Source organism: Lonchura striata, chromosome 1 (assembly GCF_046129695.1).
Source record: "Lonchura striata isolate bLonStr1 chromosome 1, bLonStr1.mat, whole genome shotgun sequence".
NCBI classification, from domain to species: Eukaryota; Metazoa; Chordata; class Aves; order Passeriformes; family Estrildidae; genus Lonchura; species Lonchura striata.
The window spans coordinates 482,424-498,515 of NC_134603.1; the positions used below are offsets into that span (position 1 = coordinate 482,424).

Below are 16,092 nucleotides of genomic sequence, written 5' to 3' on the forward strand. Positions count from 1 at the left end.
CTCCTGAGTTGAGCACAGCCCTTTTTCAGTACACTTCCAGAAATGCCAACCTGTCCCAGTCTGGCCTTATTCCAGTGCCCAGGTTGGGGACTGTTTCCCACTGCAGTGTCTTGGAACTGGCTGGGAGATCCTGCACTCCTCCAGTGACAGAACACACTGCAGCAAACAGGCACCAGTTTTAAGGCAAGTAATTGCCTCAGCCCCCATAATTTCTATGGGGGTTATGGTAATGCCTGACTCTTGTACATGACTGTGGTCCCAAGCAGCAAAGCCTCACATCTGTTACACACAGGGCACCTGCCTAGAGCAGGAGGGAGAGCTGGATTTGCTGTAGCACTGGGTTTAAACACGCAATTTTCACTCCACCACTCGCTTTCCTTCTGCTTTCTACTCTCCCTGTAAAGGCCAACAAGATGATTGTGTGGCAGAACAGAACCAGAATGATCCTGCTCCACTCTTGGAGCAGGCAAAGGGAACCATGGGTAGGACTACATTGGTGTGAGAACCATTCCACACTTTGCTCCTTGGTCCCAGAGAACTCTGGGTCAGACAAAACTTGCAGCTGAGACAGGGATCAGCGATGAGGAACAAGCAGGAGTCACATAAATCAATCCTCCATCTCTGACACATGGTGGGTGACTTGTGTCCCAGTCCTGCCTCGACACAGGTCCATGGATGAAGGTGTATGTTGTGGCGCGGTACGCGCTCCTCTCGCCACAGGTGTACATTCACAGGAAGAGATCACAAACCCACCTCAAGGTCACAAACCCACCTCCAAACCAGAGGGTCATGGCTTGGAAAGGTGGCAGAATACTGGCCCCAGTTGCCCAGAGAAGCTGTGGCTGCCCCATCGCTGAAAGTGTTTAAAGCCAGGCTGGACAGGGCTTAGAGCAACCTGGGACAATGAAGGTGTCCCTGCCCATGGCAGGGGGTGGCACTGGGTGACATTTAAAAGGTCCCTTCTAATCCAAGCCATTCTGTGATTTCATAAAAAAAACCACTGAGGACCCTTCAACCCAGTAGGAAAAGGTCATAAAAACATTGTCATGGCAGTAAATGAAAAGCCAGACAAATTAAAGGAGAAAATATAGCACATTTTTTCTTTGCTCAACAGGAACTTGGATCATCTTAAAAACTAAACAAGAGAAATGGGAGTGTTTATCTTTTTTTTAACATAAAAAAGACTCCACTCTGTCATATTCCAGTCAAGCCAGGTGAGCAAACACAGGTGACATCATCTCTCCTGCACTACACAAGAGGTTTATTAAACTTTTTCGGGTTTAAAATTTATGGATCACATTGTGAGAAAATCAAATTTGCTACATAAGAATTCTAATTCTGACAATGCCCTGATGAAGCACACACTCACCCCATAAATGCAAAACCAGAGCAAGGGGAAGAGCTCCACGTGTGCAGCAGCGAGGAGCAGCCCCAGGCAGAGAGGCAGGATGGCTCCCAGCACATCCCAGTGCTCCCCAGTCCCTGTGCTGGCCTTTCCACAGCTGAGTCCCTGAGCTCAGGATGGTTCCCAGCACATCCCAGTGCTTCCCAGTCCCTGTGCTGGCCTTTCCACAGCTGAGTCCCTGAGCTCAGGATGGCCCCCAGCACATCCCAGTGCTCCCCAGTACCTGTGGAGCCTTTCCAAAACTGAACCCTTCAAGCAGGGGATGCTCCAGGACCAGGCTGTGCTGCCACATCTGCTGCTGGCAAATACTAACGGGTGCCAGGCTTGAGGCATTCCAACACAAACGGTGACATTCCCAAGCAGCTTTCACAGGCTGAGGCCCCTTCAAGACTCACTCCTGACTGCAGAGTAACAGGATGTGACACCTGAGCAGCAGCAAAGATGACACCCAGCATGTCTGGAAACTTTCTCCCAGGGAGTGGAATAGCAGCTCCTTCTGTCCCTGGGCAGAGTGAGAGACAAAATCCTGTTCATGTGCCCCAGCAGCAGAAGCTTTGGCAGCACAGAGCCCTCTGCAGCTCCTGGATCTGCAGGGGCTCTGCAGGACACGGGTTAAGGCTGGGCATACCCAAAGATATGGGTGGCACCAGTCTGCTACAGCAGAGCAGCCTGGGCACTGAAACACAATTTGGGACCCTCCTTCCACCGTCCTGCAACCTTGGAACCCTCCTTCCACCGTCCTGCAATCTGCCCAGCAGCTTTCCAGGCTACTCCATTGGAACTCCTGAAAGCAGAGCTCAGGTCTAACCTCGTGCCATCACACAGGTGCTCAACACTGCTGTGCTCCTCTCAGAGCCTCTCTAAACCCCAGCGCATCCACTCTGCAAGGCAGATGGGGAGGGAGACCAATCACTGGGACAGAGCCAGGCTAGAGCCAGATACCCAACACTGGGTATCCCGGACTTTAACAAAGCTGTTTTTCTGCTGCTGCAGCAGAGGGCATCCCAGACTTTAACAAAGCTATTCTTCACTGCAGCAGAGCCCCCTTGGCACCAAGAGCAGCTCTGGGTGTGCCCCACACTGGGGCTGGCACAAGCTGGGCCTACCTCTCCAGTTCTGCTCCAACAAGCTCAGTCTCCAGCTCATAGCTATGGTTTAGGGATAAGGAACACCCAGTCAGGAATCAGCAGTCTTTTTCTCCCAGGGATGTACTAAATTATATAAGGATAATATATATCCTTCCTGTGGCAGCAGTTTAATGAACTTCAAACTGTGCTTCTCAAGGGCACCAGGCTCTCTGCTCTGCCCAGCTCCATCATCCCATGACTATTCTCAAGGAATCATCCCTGAAGCAGCAGGCAAATGCCATTTGGAAGTGTTCAAGGACAGGCTGGGCAGGGCTTGGAGCAAATCTGGTCTCGTGCAAGCTCCCTTGCTGAGCACTCCCCAGAGCTGTAGGACAATCAAGCATTCCAAATCAACTTCCCAAAGCTGGTCTGCTTTTGGGTGACTCCAGCTACCACCACCAATCTGGGAGCTCTCTAGCATGCTGCTCCTCGTGAGCTGCACAGCCACATTTTCCTCAGTGCAGGAACAGAGCTGTGCTGAGGGGACACCAGAGCCAGCCTGGAGCCTCACACCAGCCACACCCAGGAATCACAGAATCACTGAGGCTGGAAAAGACCTCCAGGATGAGAAGATTATGCAGAAGAGCAACGCAAGAAATACTGATGTGGTTTTCAGAGACCTAGAGATGGAGAAAGATGGAGAAATCTTCAGGATACATTAACAGGGGACCACACCTGAGCCAACTCATGCTCTGCCTAGGTGGAAAGGATTCATCACCTCCCTCCTGGAAAGCCTTACTCCAAAACCAAGAAAAATTTCTGTTTCACACCTGAGGGAACAGCAGAGCTGAGTTCTCAGAGACACCCCAGCCAGCACTTCCAGGTAACACATGGCTCTGGTGGCCCTGCAGTGCCTGTCCTAGGGGAGACATCTCTGTGCAAGCTGTCAGCAGGGATGCTGTTCCTGCCTCTTGTCAGTGCCAGGAGCACTCTGCTTCCAGCAGCTCCTGGGAAACCTGCCTGCAGAAAGGTACTGACCCCACAGGCCAGGCACTGAAAACCTGGAGACAAATGCAAGAAGCTGGTCAGACTCAGAGGATGAGCCAGGCAGGCAGACACAAGATTTTAACCCTTAGCACACTCACCATCCCCATGCCAGGGGCTTTGTGTTCCCTCAGACACCATCTGCCCTTTCCTGACACCTCAAGTTGCTGCATGTTAAGCCTTGAAGGGGTTTGGGGAAGGCTTCAGGAGATGCACAAATCACTGGCTCCAGTCCACTTTCCCCAGGCAGTGGCACAGTGCCTTGAGATCCTCCTTCTTTATCAAAGGGTCAGTACACAGCACTCGGCTGATTCTTGAGGTCTCTGCTCCTCCAGAGTTACCCACACATCCAGAAATACCCATTTGTTTAATTCCACTTCTCCATCAACACACAGCAAATAGGAACTGAACTTCCCACCTCAGCCCCTTTGGTTTTTACATCATTTCCATCTCACTCCTACTCTGCAGCAGCCACTCTCACCTCAAGGACGGGAAAGGAGGAAAAGGGAAAAGCATGGAGGAAACAATCATCGTGTTTGTGATCAGCCAGGTCCAGAAGCCACTTGACCCAGAGAGATCAAGAGTTCCCCCTACAACAACGGGTGAGGCTGGGAAGCAAATCAAGCAGGCTGGATGATTTTTGGCAGAGAGAGAACAGTAGGAGTGGTACAGACCTCTTCCTCCTCAATGCGAGCAGGTTCAATCAGCAGATTATTGGCTTGATCAAACGACACCCCCTGTTAGGACAGGAACCAGCAAAGAGGCATGCGGATTAGTGGAGCATCAACCAAACCCGCCACCACGACCACCACCACCACCCAACACACGCACGGCACGCCGGAGCTGGTCCGGCTCCCAAGTCACTGCTGAGCTCTGGAGCTCTGCGGCTGGTCCAGCTCCAGGGTCACTGCTAAGCTCCAGAGCTCCCAGAGTCACCGCTGAGCTCCAGAGCTCCCACAGTCACTGCTGAGCTCCGGAGCTGATCCTGCTCCCAGAGTCACTGCTGAGCTCTGGAGCTCTGGGGCTGATCCAGCTCCTGGGGTCACTGCTGAGCTCTGGAGCTCTGGGGCTGATCCAGCTCCTGGGGTCACTGCTGAGCTCTGGGGCTGATCCAGCTCCTGGGGTCACTGCTGAGCTCTGGAGATCCCAGAGTCACCGAGCTCTAGAGCTCTGAGTCTGATCCAGCTCACACAATCACTGCTTAATTCCAGAGCTCCCAGAGTCACCACTGAACTCCAGAGCTCCCGGAGTCACTGCTGGGCTCCAGAGCTCTGGGGCTGATCCAGCTCCCAGGTCATTGCTGAGCTCCAGAGCTCTGGGGCTGGTCCAGCTCCGGGGTCACCACTGAGCTCCACAGCTCTGGGGCTGATCCAGCTCCCAGAGGCGTCACTGCTGAGCTCCAGAGCTCCCAGAGGAGTCACTGCTGAGCTCTGCAGCCAAGCCTACTCACACCACAGCTCCAGAACTGACCCCTCAGCCCCAGAGCAGCCCCCACTCCTGCTCAGCACCTGCTCATGGCTCTCAGAGTGCCAAGTGCCAGCACACTGCTGCCAAGGAGCACCCCTAAGGCCCGGCTTTGTTCATGCTGGCACCCTGAGGCCCTGACCCTGAGCTGACCACCACTAGCTGACCTCATCCCCTCCACACCAGGTCACCCTGGGAAGAAGGAAGAGTTAAACACACGAAAAAGCACCCAGGAGCCTGTGGTGCCACAAGCTGGTGGCACAGGAATGAGCAGTCCCAAAGACAACTGCAGTTCCAAATGCAAATAAGCAGTCCCAAACACAACTGCACCAATCCCTTTCTCTGGTGAAAAATACATTCTCATAGGCACCTGGGATCCTGCTCTCAAGCGCAGGAAACCTCAGGATTTCTTCTGAAGACCAACTGTCCTTGCAACAAAACCCTCTGGTTCTAGGATTCAGCCTCCTGCACAGCCTGTCCTGCCTCCTCCTCCTGCACAGGGACACTGCTCCCTGCATCCATCCAGCTGTGCTGGCACACAGCTCAGGAGACAGCTCACAAATGTCTTCATGGAGCAGGAATCCAACCCAGCCCCACAGAGAGGAGAACCGAGCCCCAGGCAGAAGGCTTTGCTGACAGCAGGGTAATTCCTGACAGGTACCCCACCCCGAGCAGGCATCACATGCCCTGCAATGGGTCAGTGCCTCCTCAGCTCTGCCTCCTTTTCAGATGAGGGCATTCCTAAGGATGATATCTCTTGGATGAAGGGGACTTGGGACAGCTTCAAACATTCCTTCTGAGGAACTTCACCAGCAGTGGGAAAACTGGCCTCACCCCTAGGGAACACAAGGTGAGCTGCACTGGTTCAACGAGAGCAAGGCAAGCACCCACTGAGGGAAAGAACCTTTCCCTGGGCAACCCGAGCTCCAGCAGGGATGGGTACGATCCCAGCAGCCTGGAGCATGTGCAGTTACAGCAGAAGCAGGTTTTTCTCCAGCACCTTCCACAGACCCATATCTCACCTGTGAGATTTGCTGATGTCAGACTGTGAAGGAGACTCAGCCACATCCTGACCTCTGCCCACCAAAGGCAACTCAAAATCCTCAAATCCTAGGGTGAGGACTGGACTGATCTCACGAGGTATCCCTCATCTGTGCATTCCCACTCCACTGTGAGGAACCTCCTCAGGCAGGAACCTCTGTGTTTCCCTAAGCAAACGTGGTGGTTCAGCTGAAGAGAGCCAAGGGCCCCCTGTCTCTTAAGCCCCAGCATAACCAGTAAGGCCAAAACTTCAGAGCACAAGCTGCCCTAAATCCCAACGCAACCTCCATCAGGCTGCGCCTGGGGGGGAAGCACAGGGAAGGGCGCGCTCCTGGCTGCACTTACATGCACCAGGAAGCACTGTGCCAACAAGTGTCAGTGCCCAAATGTCAGTCTAAGATTGAATCCACACAGGGACAAAGCTCATCCTTCTGTGAGCCAGCAGCAACAACCAGCAATTAGGAGGAGGCTGGAAGGACAGCAGAATCCACCAGGGATCAGACAGCACTGTCCCTGCAGCATGGGGAGCAGCACATGGAGTGGGGCTGGTGCAAGGACCTGGATACAGCGAAGGGGTCAGACACAGCAACACAGCACAGCTCCTGGACAGCCCCATGAGCCCCTGTGACCTTCAGCTCTGCCAGCCTCAGCACATCCCCGAGTGCTGGAGCCTCCTGCCAGTGCCTTCCTCAGCAGCACATCACCCTGGCTGCTGGCTCACAGGAGCAGAGGGCAGGTCTGCACGCCTCTGACCTTCCCCCTCCTCACAAGACCTTACCTTCACAGATGGCTGAGCAGACAAAGCTCCATTCTTTCTGTCATCCTCATCCCACGCTTCCTCCTGATCTTTGGGCTCTGTGTTATTATTGCAGCCTCCCAACTCCTCTTCCTCTTTGGGGACCCCATCACTGTTCAGCCCCTGCAGAAGTGCCACCACTGCCTCTGGCTTGGGCAGTTTAGTGATCTTGAAGTGTTTCTTATAATGGGGCGTGTCCTTGCGGATAAGCCTCTGCTTCTCCACTGGAAATGGCCGCTCTTCATCCTCATCCTCATCCTCGCTGCGTATCAGCGTGTCCTCGGCGAAGTGCACCGTGGGCTGTGACAGCAAAGCCCAGACATGTAGTGAGCCTCAGGGAACAGAGGGGTAGCAGCACAGACCCTGATGTCCCTGTGAGCCCTCTCCCACACAGGCAGAGCCAGTGTCACTGCTGGTGTGCCCAGGACAATGCAGGAACACATTTCCATTTCCTCATCCTCGCCTTTTTCCACAACCATGCCTTCCCCAGACACGCTTTTGTCAGCTCCAGGGATGGAGGGCATTTCAACCTCTCCCAGCCACCCCAACTTTCCCACATTCTGCCAGGCTCCCACATCATCCAGCCCAGGCTGCCTCAGCCTCTGCTTGCACTGCCTTCCATGGCCTGGCTCTGCCTCCAGCGATGCCCAAATCCCACATCTATTCACCTGTACCTCTACTTCCCACTTCCTCTGAAACTCCCAGCTCTTTTCCCTTTTTCTGCTGCAGTTGCCAGGCTCCTACCTCATTGTATTCTACTTCCACATCTTCCTCCTCCTGGTCAGCAGCTTCCTTGTGCTCCTCCTCTGCCCTGGGCTTCCCCTCCCTCTGCAGCTCCCGCAGGTCGGGCAGCTGCCCGTTGGGCCAGCCCCGCTCCCTCTCCTCCAGCCTGCAGTCCACAGAGGCCGTGCTGGTGGACAGGTGCGAGTCCTCACTGCGATTCGACGTGGCACTCAGCCTCTTCTCCTGAGAAAATGGTTGTGGAGTTCAGGATGGATCCCAGAGCAGCCGTGCAAGTGTGACTGCTCTGAGGTGGGAATGCAGCACCAAAAGAAGCAGCTTTTCCTCAGGGTGCCCACAGCTTCCCCTCCTGAGCTCCCTCCATGTGACTGGGTGCACCCTGCTACGCCTCCTGGGTAGGGATTTATTCCCAGCTCGCACCAGGGCAGCAAGGTGTCTCCTGCAAGCATTCCATTCTCACCACTCCTTACTGGGAGTATCAGAGCCTTCTCTTGCTCTCCCCTGTGCTATAAAATCGGTACTGACACACACAATTCCCCTTCCACTGTTCTCTGACTCCTGGTTCTCTCTCCTGCTCTATTTCACAGGCTCCTCATGACATGTCAAGGCAGATTCCCATCCCTCCCAGGCAATCCATTCCCAATCTTTCCCAAAAGTCAGTCCTTTCCACCTCATTTCCTAGATATGCTACGTATTCCTAGCGGAAGATGTCTTTGCCACGGCACAGAGGTGGAACTTGATGGTGGGCAAGATTCCTTCCAACCCAAATCACTCCATGACCCCCTGTTCTCCGTGGTTAACCATTCCCCAGTGACCAGCACTCACCTCTGAGTTGGGAGAGCTGGGGTTGGCATCAGCCTTGGCAGCATTCACCTCACTGCGCCGCACTTCAATCACCTTCTTCATCACCTTCAGCTCACTGGGGTGGGGGGTGGCTCGGCGCTGCAGGCCCTGTCAAGGAGAAACCCTCAGGAAGGGCATTCCAGCCCTGGCAGCGCTGCCAGCTGTCCCGGGTTGTAGGATATGTGTGTATTCTATTTGCCACCTGTTAGAGGTGGGGCAGTTTTCTCTATATCTTCCACAAACCAATCCACCCTCCAGGGAGACATCTGCTGTTCATGGGCCATTAATTATTAATTATCTTCTGTTAACAGGCCACTGAGTGTCCCTGCATGGCTGATAAAATTCCATCACCCACTGGGAGAGGCACCACCCAGGGGGAGGAGCCAAGCATTCCTACCTGGATCCAATCTGACCTGGGAACACCACAGCAGCTTTTGCCCACTGCATTCCCAGAGGAGCAGCTTTCTCCTCTGCTGCATTCCCAGAGAAGCAGCTTTCTCCTCCGCTGCATTCCCAGAGGAGCAGCTTTCTCCTCCGCTGCATTCCCAGAGGAGCCCAGGCCCATCTCCCCCAGCCCTGGAGCTCCAGAGGAAAACTCCCCCCAGAAGCACAGCTGGCACTGCAGGAGGGCTGAGCCACCATGGGATGGGACTGCTGCCACCTCCCTGACCCACAGCATGTCAGGGCCTGCTCTGACTCTGGCAGCAGTTTGGGTTTTTACTATCGCATTTGTATTTTTAGTTTTCCTAGTAAAAACCTGCTATTCCTATTCCCATGTCTTTGCCTGAGAACCTTTTAATTTCAAAATCACAATAATTCAGAGGGAGGGGGTTTACATTTTCCATCTCAGGGGAGGCTCCTGCCTTCCTTAGCAGAAACCTGTCTCATCAAACCTGGACACCAGGCCTTGGGCATGATACCTCTGCAGGTGACTAACACCTTTCTCAGAGCCAGAGCCCCACGGGGATGTGACCAACACCTCCTGCTGCAGGACCTGCTCCAGGCCCTCCACAGCCTCAGCTGGGAAGGGCAAAGAACAGAGGCAGAGAACCCTGGCAGCTGTCTCTGGACATCAGCCTGCTCTCCAGCTGATAGGGGGTTTGGGAAGAACGATGGAGCTGGGAAGTTTAAAGTGATGTTTCAGGCTTAGAAAATGAAAACCTATTGACACAGAAACTCCTCCAGAACACAGGTGAGAAAGCTCGGGATGTTTTCCTAACTCCTCTGGACTTAACAGGTCTGCCAAGTCCAAATGCAGCAGAATTGGTGCTGTTTAGTGAGTTCCATCCCAGGGAGAGAGTCAAGAAAACCACCATTTTAAAACTAGTAACAGCGTTAAAAGCAATTCCAAAATCCCCAAACCTCCCAATGCCAGCAGCACACATACACTGTCAGGACAGCTGCCAACACCACTCATTAGAATGATTCAGCTCTCAAGGATGGCTTTCCATAAACTAAAAAAACAATAAAGTCCTGCAGGAGACTGAAAACCTCAGAGCACTTGCTGAGACCTTCTGTCCTGGCCTTTGCATCTGCCCTGGAAGCACAACCATCTCTTGCAGGTTTTGAGGCTACCTAAAATGTCTAGTACTTTACTAATAGGACACTCCACAGCATGGGCTGTTGGAACCCTGGCTGCTGAGAATTTCAGACTCTGACCCTCAGGAGAACACTGCATTTGACCTGAGGCCTCCAAAATTTAATGGTAGAACTGGGATTGTGAGTATGGAGTTTGAATAGAAGTGTGTGATATCACAGGGTGGAAAACTTAGAGTTTAAGGGTTTAGAATATAGTGAGATATATATATATATATAAAGTAAGATGGAGGTTTTAGGGCAGAGGCCAGTCCTTCTTCTCCATGGGTTTGGGTGGTGTTTTGTAACTGGACAGAAAAGTCCACGTTGCAGGCCACAGGTGGTTGGTTATTGGGTTAAAAATAAAAGTAATTTTGGTGTCATTTCTTAATTTGACAGTTTATACTTAGAAGACCTTGTAGAGAGAGAGACAGGGCTCCATTTTTTAGTTTGAGTGAAGTGCTGCAAACTCAGGGTTTGTGAGACTGTAACAGAGATAAGAGCTAATAAACATTGGAGTATGAACAAGAAATTCTGTCTCACACATTTAATCCCAATCCTGGCAAAAAAATAAGACTCAACAATGGGCTCCACTGCCTCCATGCCGAGAGGGATGGGGATGGCTTTCCCCATGGTGGGGGTGAGCTAAAACCCTATCCTGACAGTGCTCTGCTGGGATCTCTGGACATTTAGCGTGCTCCACTTCCATAGAAGAGCCTCAAAATACGACTCTGCACCACAGCTCCCAGGGAATTAATTCCCTTCCACTCCTCCTGCTTGGTTCCTCAGGGCACTAAAGAGCCTTCAGACTGTAGAAATCTTGCCCATGCCTACTGCAGTGTAAAACATGGACACCACAGTGGCCCCCATCTTTGGAAAGCTCAGCTTGTCCCTGTGCTTCCACAGGGAGCCAACAAGCCTCCAGGAATTCCTCACCCGTCTCTCAGCTCCAGACTCCTCATCATCGTCTCCTTTGGGCTCATCCAGGAACTGGATCACACTGACTCTGTTTAAGTTGGTGTCTGTCCAGCTCTCATCCACGCTGTTCTGCAGGAGGTTTTCTGGGGAGGAAGAGAGCACAGTGGGAGCTCCTTTTGGGAAGAGCAGGGCTGCAGATGTGGATGGAAGTCAGTTCTTATCCCATCAGGGTGCTGCTGTTGTACCTGCCCATGGCATTAGAGGCCTCAAGGACAAAGGCTGTGGCCTCAACATCCTGCCACCTTCTGTGCATCTCCCACCAGACCTACAGCAGCTTCTGCAGAAGTGTCTGATGCTTCAGCTCTAGCACTCCTTACCCAAGAAGTGCAGAAAAAGGCAGAATTCAGGCATGAATAACAAGCTGACAGGACAACGAAAATTAACTGCTTGGTCAGTAGATCCAAGCAGAACGCTCAGAGATGAGGCTGCAGGGCCTTGTCACCTGGCAGAAAGCAATTCCTCTGTTTTAACAATCACTGCCTGGGAAAGGTGCCCCAGCCACCCAAGAGCCTGGGTCTGGCACAGGAATCACAGTAAGGGACAGTCCAACCCAGCAGAGAGGTTCAAGGCCTCAGCCCCCCGAAGAGCACAAGGCTCTGCAGCCAGTGCTGGTGCTGCAGATTCTTACCCAGGCTGGGAGATGGCTGCTGGGGAAGCAGGTAGCAAGTGAGAACCTTTTCTCCTGTCTTCTCATCATCCTCAGTCTGGAATTTCAGCATGGGCTGGGACTGGTTTTCTGCCAGCCACAAGGCTTTCAGATTAAGATTTGTCAAAGCAAAGGGCAAGTTCTGCAGCCTGCAAAAGAGAAGAGCAACTGCTTGTTAAACTTACTTGGTCAGGAAGGAGATTCACCTCAGCTCCAGCCTGCCCTGGCTGAGCAGAGAGGGACAGAACCAAGCTGCTGTGGCTCCCCCTGGTCCTGCTCACTGGAACAGTTGGTTCTGTCCCTGGCTGTGGACTGGGCTCCAGTACCCCATCCTTACCAGCCTTCAGCAGAGGACATCTCCCTCCAACAGTGTGGAGGGATTTAGAAACAGAACAACGCTCTCACAGACCATAGAATGCTCCCTACACAACCTCTGGGCAGCACCTAGCTGCTCCCAAAAACACCAACCCCATGAACAGAGCACAGGACCTTTCAGAACAGCTCCAGGCACCCACACAGCATGGATGGGGCTTTGGCACTGGCCAGCTGAGCACTAATGACACAAACCCACAAAATCTGTAGGGAGGAAAGGAAGCCAGAAACCAGGGATCTCCCCTGGTCTCTGTTTCACACAGGATACAATGCCCTCACGCTTGTGCCTCACCTCTACCCTGTGTTTAGGTGACTCAGAGAAGGGATTTGAGCCCTCAGCAACCAGCCTGGGCTTGTCCACACTGTGGACTCCGAGATAAACACAGGTCCAGCACCTCCCTCTCAGCAGCTGTTAGGCTAAGAGCTTTAAACTTTCTCTGTAACTCCCAAGAGAACACTACATTTGACTTGAGGCCATAGAAAAGACTTCCAAAATGAATTGATTACACCAAGATTAAAAGTATATAGTTGATTAAAAATAGATAATATCATAAAGTAGAAAATTTAGAATTTAAATTTTTAGAATATAGTGATATATATACAAGGCTAAAATAGAAGTTTTAAAACACTAAGTAGTCCTTCACTTTCTTCTTCATGAGTTTAAGCAATATTTTATAATTAAACAAAAAACCCACATTACAAAATTTAAGTAATTAGTAATTAAATTAAAAGTAAAAATAATTTAAATATAATTTCTTAATTAGATAATGTAACCTTAAAAAAACTTAAACAAAAAAATAATTAACCACTTTTTAACTTGTTAGTAAAATACTACAGAACTCACAACTTATAATATAAATAAAAATTAATAACCACAAAATACCATCTCTAACACTTCACACCCAGTTTTAACAAAAATAAAAAAGCCCCAAAATGCAGCAAGCAGCCTGTTAGCCCTCCTCTCACCTGTTGCCAGCCACATCCAGCACGTGGAGTTCGGTGGTATTGGCCAGCTCGGGGGGCAGCAGGGCCAGGCGGTTGTCGCGCAGGGACAGGACGCTGAGGTTGGCACAGCCTCCGATCTCTGCTGGCAGCGCCGTCAGCCGGTTCCGGTCCACGTTCAGGTTCGTCAGCTTGGCCAGCTTGCCCAGGGACTTGGGCAAGGCCTGGGAAGGAGCCAAGTCAGTGGTTGTAAGAGGAAAGGGCAGCACAGAGGTAAAAAGGTAAAAGGCACAGAGCCCTCAGTCTGGGGGACAAGCTGCCCTCTCCCTGTCCCAACAGACACATTTGGGAAAACATTCTTGGGACATATTCAGGACAAGTTTTCCCTCAGGCTCATAGACTGATCCATGTCAACTCTTCCCCTCAACACAACACATTCCAAGCACCACTGGTCAAGACTTCCCTTCTGTTTATCTGCCCATTCCCAATTCTTATGTTTTACCCATCAAATCACAGGCTGTGACATTCCCATTCTCTGGACAGAGAGACATAATTCTGTCTCTCAAGATTTCTTAGAGAAGCACAGAGCAAAGAAAAGAAAACAATCTTTATCTCTGCTCCTCTGCTTTCCCCATGTGGAATGTAATATGGAGCTTGTTTACCTGAAGTGATTGCTTAATTAGATTTTAGTGCAAGTTGTTTGGGTTCAATGACCAATTGAATCCAGCTGCGCCTTGGACTCTAAGCAGAGAGTCACGAGTTTGCTAGATAGGTAAGTACGAAATAAGTACGTAGAATAGTACAGAGTACTCTTTAAATAGTATATTAATGTAATATAGCATAGTTTTAATAACGCTATCCTTCAGCCTTCTGATCTGAAGCCAGACATCATCATTTCTTCCTGGATCCAGGGTTTGCTGCAGTTTGGAGCAGGGCCACCTTCAATCACACCATCCCAAAGCCCTCAGCAACGCAGCCTGGGATGCGCTCTTGCACCTGTCAGCCAGGATGGTCTCTGGGATGGGCAATGCCAGCATCCCTACCATCCCAGAGAATATCTTAGGGGAAGAGAGTCCATGAGTGAAAGCAGCTCCCAAACTTGTATGAATTTGGTGAAACTGTGAAATGTGAGGCAGCTGGAGCACGCTTAGGAATTCAGAGGGCAGAGGATGGGAAGGGACCCCTGCAGCTGGCTGCAGTGAACAGCATGGGAGAGGCTCATCACTCTCTACAGCTCCCTGAAAGGTGGCTATGGCCAGGTGGGGTTGGGCTCTTTCTCCAGGAACTGACAGAACCAGAGCACACAGTCTCAAGCTGCACAAAGGGAAATTTAGGCTGGATATTAGGAAAAAGTTTTTCACAGAAAGGGTGATAAAGTTCTGGCATGACCTGCCCGGGGAGGTGGTGAAGTCGCCATCCTTGGATGTGTTTAAAACAAGCCTGGATGTAGCACTGATGGTTTCGTTGAAGTGTTGGGGCTGGGTTTGACTAGATTCTGAAGGTCTTTTCCAACCCAGGAATTCTGTGAGTTCTGTGAGGCAGGTGCTGCTGTGTACTCACCGTCAGCATGTTCTCAGTCAGGATGAGCTCAGACAGATTCTCACAGTCCCCAATCGACTCTGTCATGTCTGTCAGCCGGTTCTGGTCCACCTTGAGGATGGAGAGCTGCTTCAGCTGACCTGGTCAGGGTGACAAGTTAGGTGTGAGCTGTGCCCGAGAGAAGGTTGCTGTTCTACACTCACCTGGCTGTGATCCCATCAAGGATCACACAACCCAACCACCCAGGCTCTGCTTTTCCTCCCACCAGGCCTGGTCACAGGCCTCACACATGCCTGATGCAGATGAAGCACCTGAACTGTCCTGCAGAGCTCTGCTCACCTGTCCCACCCACTGCTCCTGCTCTCGATGGCTGTGCCCACATCCACAAATCCCTGATTCCCTGCCACAGACACTCTTGCCAAGGAAGTCCTGCAGTCCCCACCCGACCACACTCACCAATCCCATCGGGAATGCACTCCAGCAGGTTCTGTGACAGCAGCAGGTCCGTCAGTGCCACCAGCCCGCTGACCTCGTTGGGCAGCTGCTCCAGCTTGTTCTCAGACACATCCAGACAGACCAGGCGGCGCAGGTTGCCCAGCTCCTGGATCAGAGAGGAGATCCATGGCTCAGGGAGCAGGGCAGGGCAGGCAGGGGGTGGCTGTGTGCTGAGCAGACACTCACCGGCGGCAGGGCCGAGAGCTGGTTCCGGTCCAGCCACAGCTCACGCAGGTTCGGGAGCGCGCCCAGAGTGTCCGGCTGCAGAGACAGGACAGTGAGGACATCAGCCCGTGCAGGGACAGGGACAGGCTGCTCCAGGGTGCTGCAATATACCACTCTGCAAAGCCAGGCACCACTCTGCCTCTCACCCCTCTCAGCAGCACCCATGGATCATTACATGGATCAGTCCCAGCACACTGGGAATGTCTGGGATGGCTGCAGGAGCTCCAGTGGCAAACACAGACAGCAACAGCAGGACTGTGTCAGCAGGCAAGGCAGAGCTGAACCTGCAGCACAGCTCTGATGGACAGCAGCTGAGGAGCTGGGGCATAAGGGGGCTCAGGGGAGATCTTGCTTTCTGCAGCTCCCTGGCAGGAGGATGGAGCCAGCTGGGGGTCAGGCTCTGCTCTCAGGGAACAAGGGACAAAGGCAAATGGTCTCAAATTGTACCACAGAAGGTTTAGGTTGGACACTGGGAAAATTCCTCCTGGAAAGGGCTGTCCAGCCCTTGCACAGGCTGCCCTGGGCAGAGGTGGAGTCCTCACCCCTGGAGGGATTTAACAGCTGTATGGATGTGGCACCTGGGGACACGGGTTAGGGGTGGCCTAGGCAATGCTGGGAGAGTGGTTGAACTCAATGGTCTCAGATGGTTTTTCCAACCTAAATGATTCCATGATTCTAGGAGGTTGGAAATTCTGGCCTTACAGAAGAAATGCAACTTTCTCCTCTCAGACATGAAAATAAACATTTGAGTACCACTGGTCAGCTCAAGATGACCCAGTGGCACCATCAGGCATGACAGACAAATGTTCACATCCCACAAACCTCCAGGCAATCAGCATTTGGGTTTGGAGTCTGCCCCACTGGAGCATGGCTCAAGCGTCACACACCTGTTCTGACAGGTGAACTCAGCCTGTGCACA

The 16,092-nt window shown here is 52.2% G+C and overlaps 1 protein-coding gene across 1 annotated transcript in view; it reads right to left on the reverse strand.

Moving 5' to 3' along the window:
• SCRIB (scribble planar cell polarity protein) overlaps positions 1-16,092 on the reverse strand; it is a 101,744-nt gene that overhangs the window by 60,543 nt on the left and 25,109 nt on the right. Inside the window, exons 7-16 of the mRNA XM_031504127.2 lie at positions 15,135-15,209; positions 14,910-15,054; positions 14,475-14,593; positions 12,939-13,138; positions 11,583-11,749; positions 10,913-11,037; positions 8,384-8,509; positions 7,562-7,783; positions 6,800-7,117; positions 4,191-4,253 (exon numbers count right to left, since the gene is read on the reverse strand). Coding sequence (XP_031359987.2) covers positions 4,191-4,253; positions 6,800-7,117; positions 7,562-7,783; positions 8,384-8,509; positions 10,913-11,037; positions 11,583-11,749; positions 12,939-13,138; positions 14,475-14,593; positions 14,910-15,054; positions 15,135-15,209 — 1,560 coding nt within the window. The remainder of the gene's footprint in view (positions 1-4,190; positions 4,254-6,799; positions 7,118-7,561; positions 7,784-8,383; positions 8,510-10,912; positions 11,038-11,582; positions 11,750-12,938; positions 13,139-14,474; positions 14,594-14,909; positions 15,055-15,134; positions 15,210-16,092) is intronic.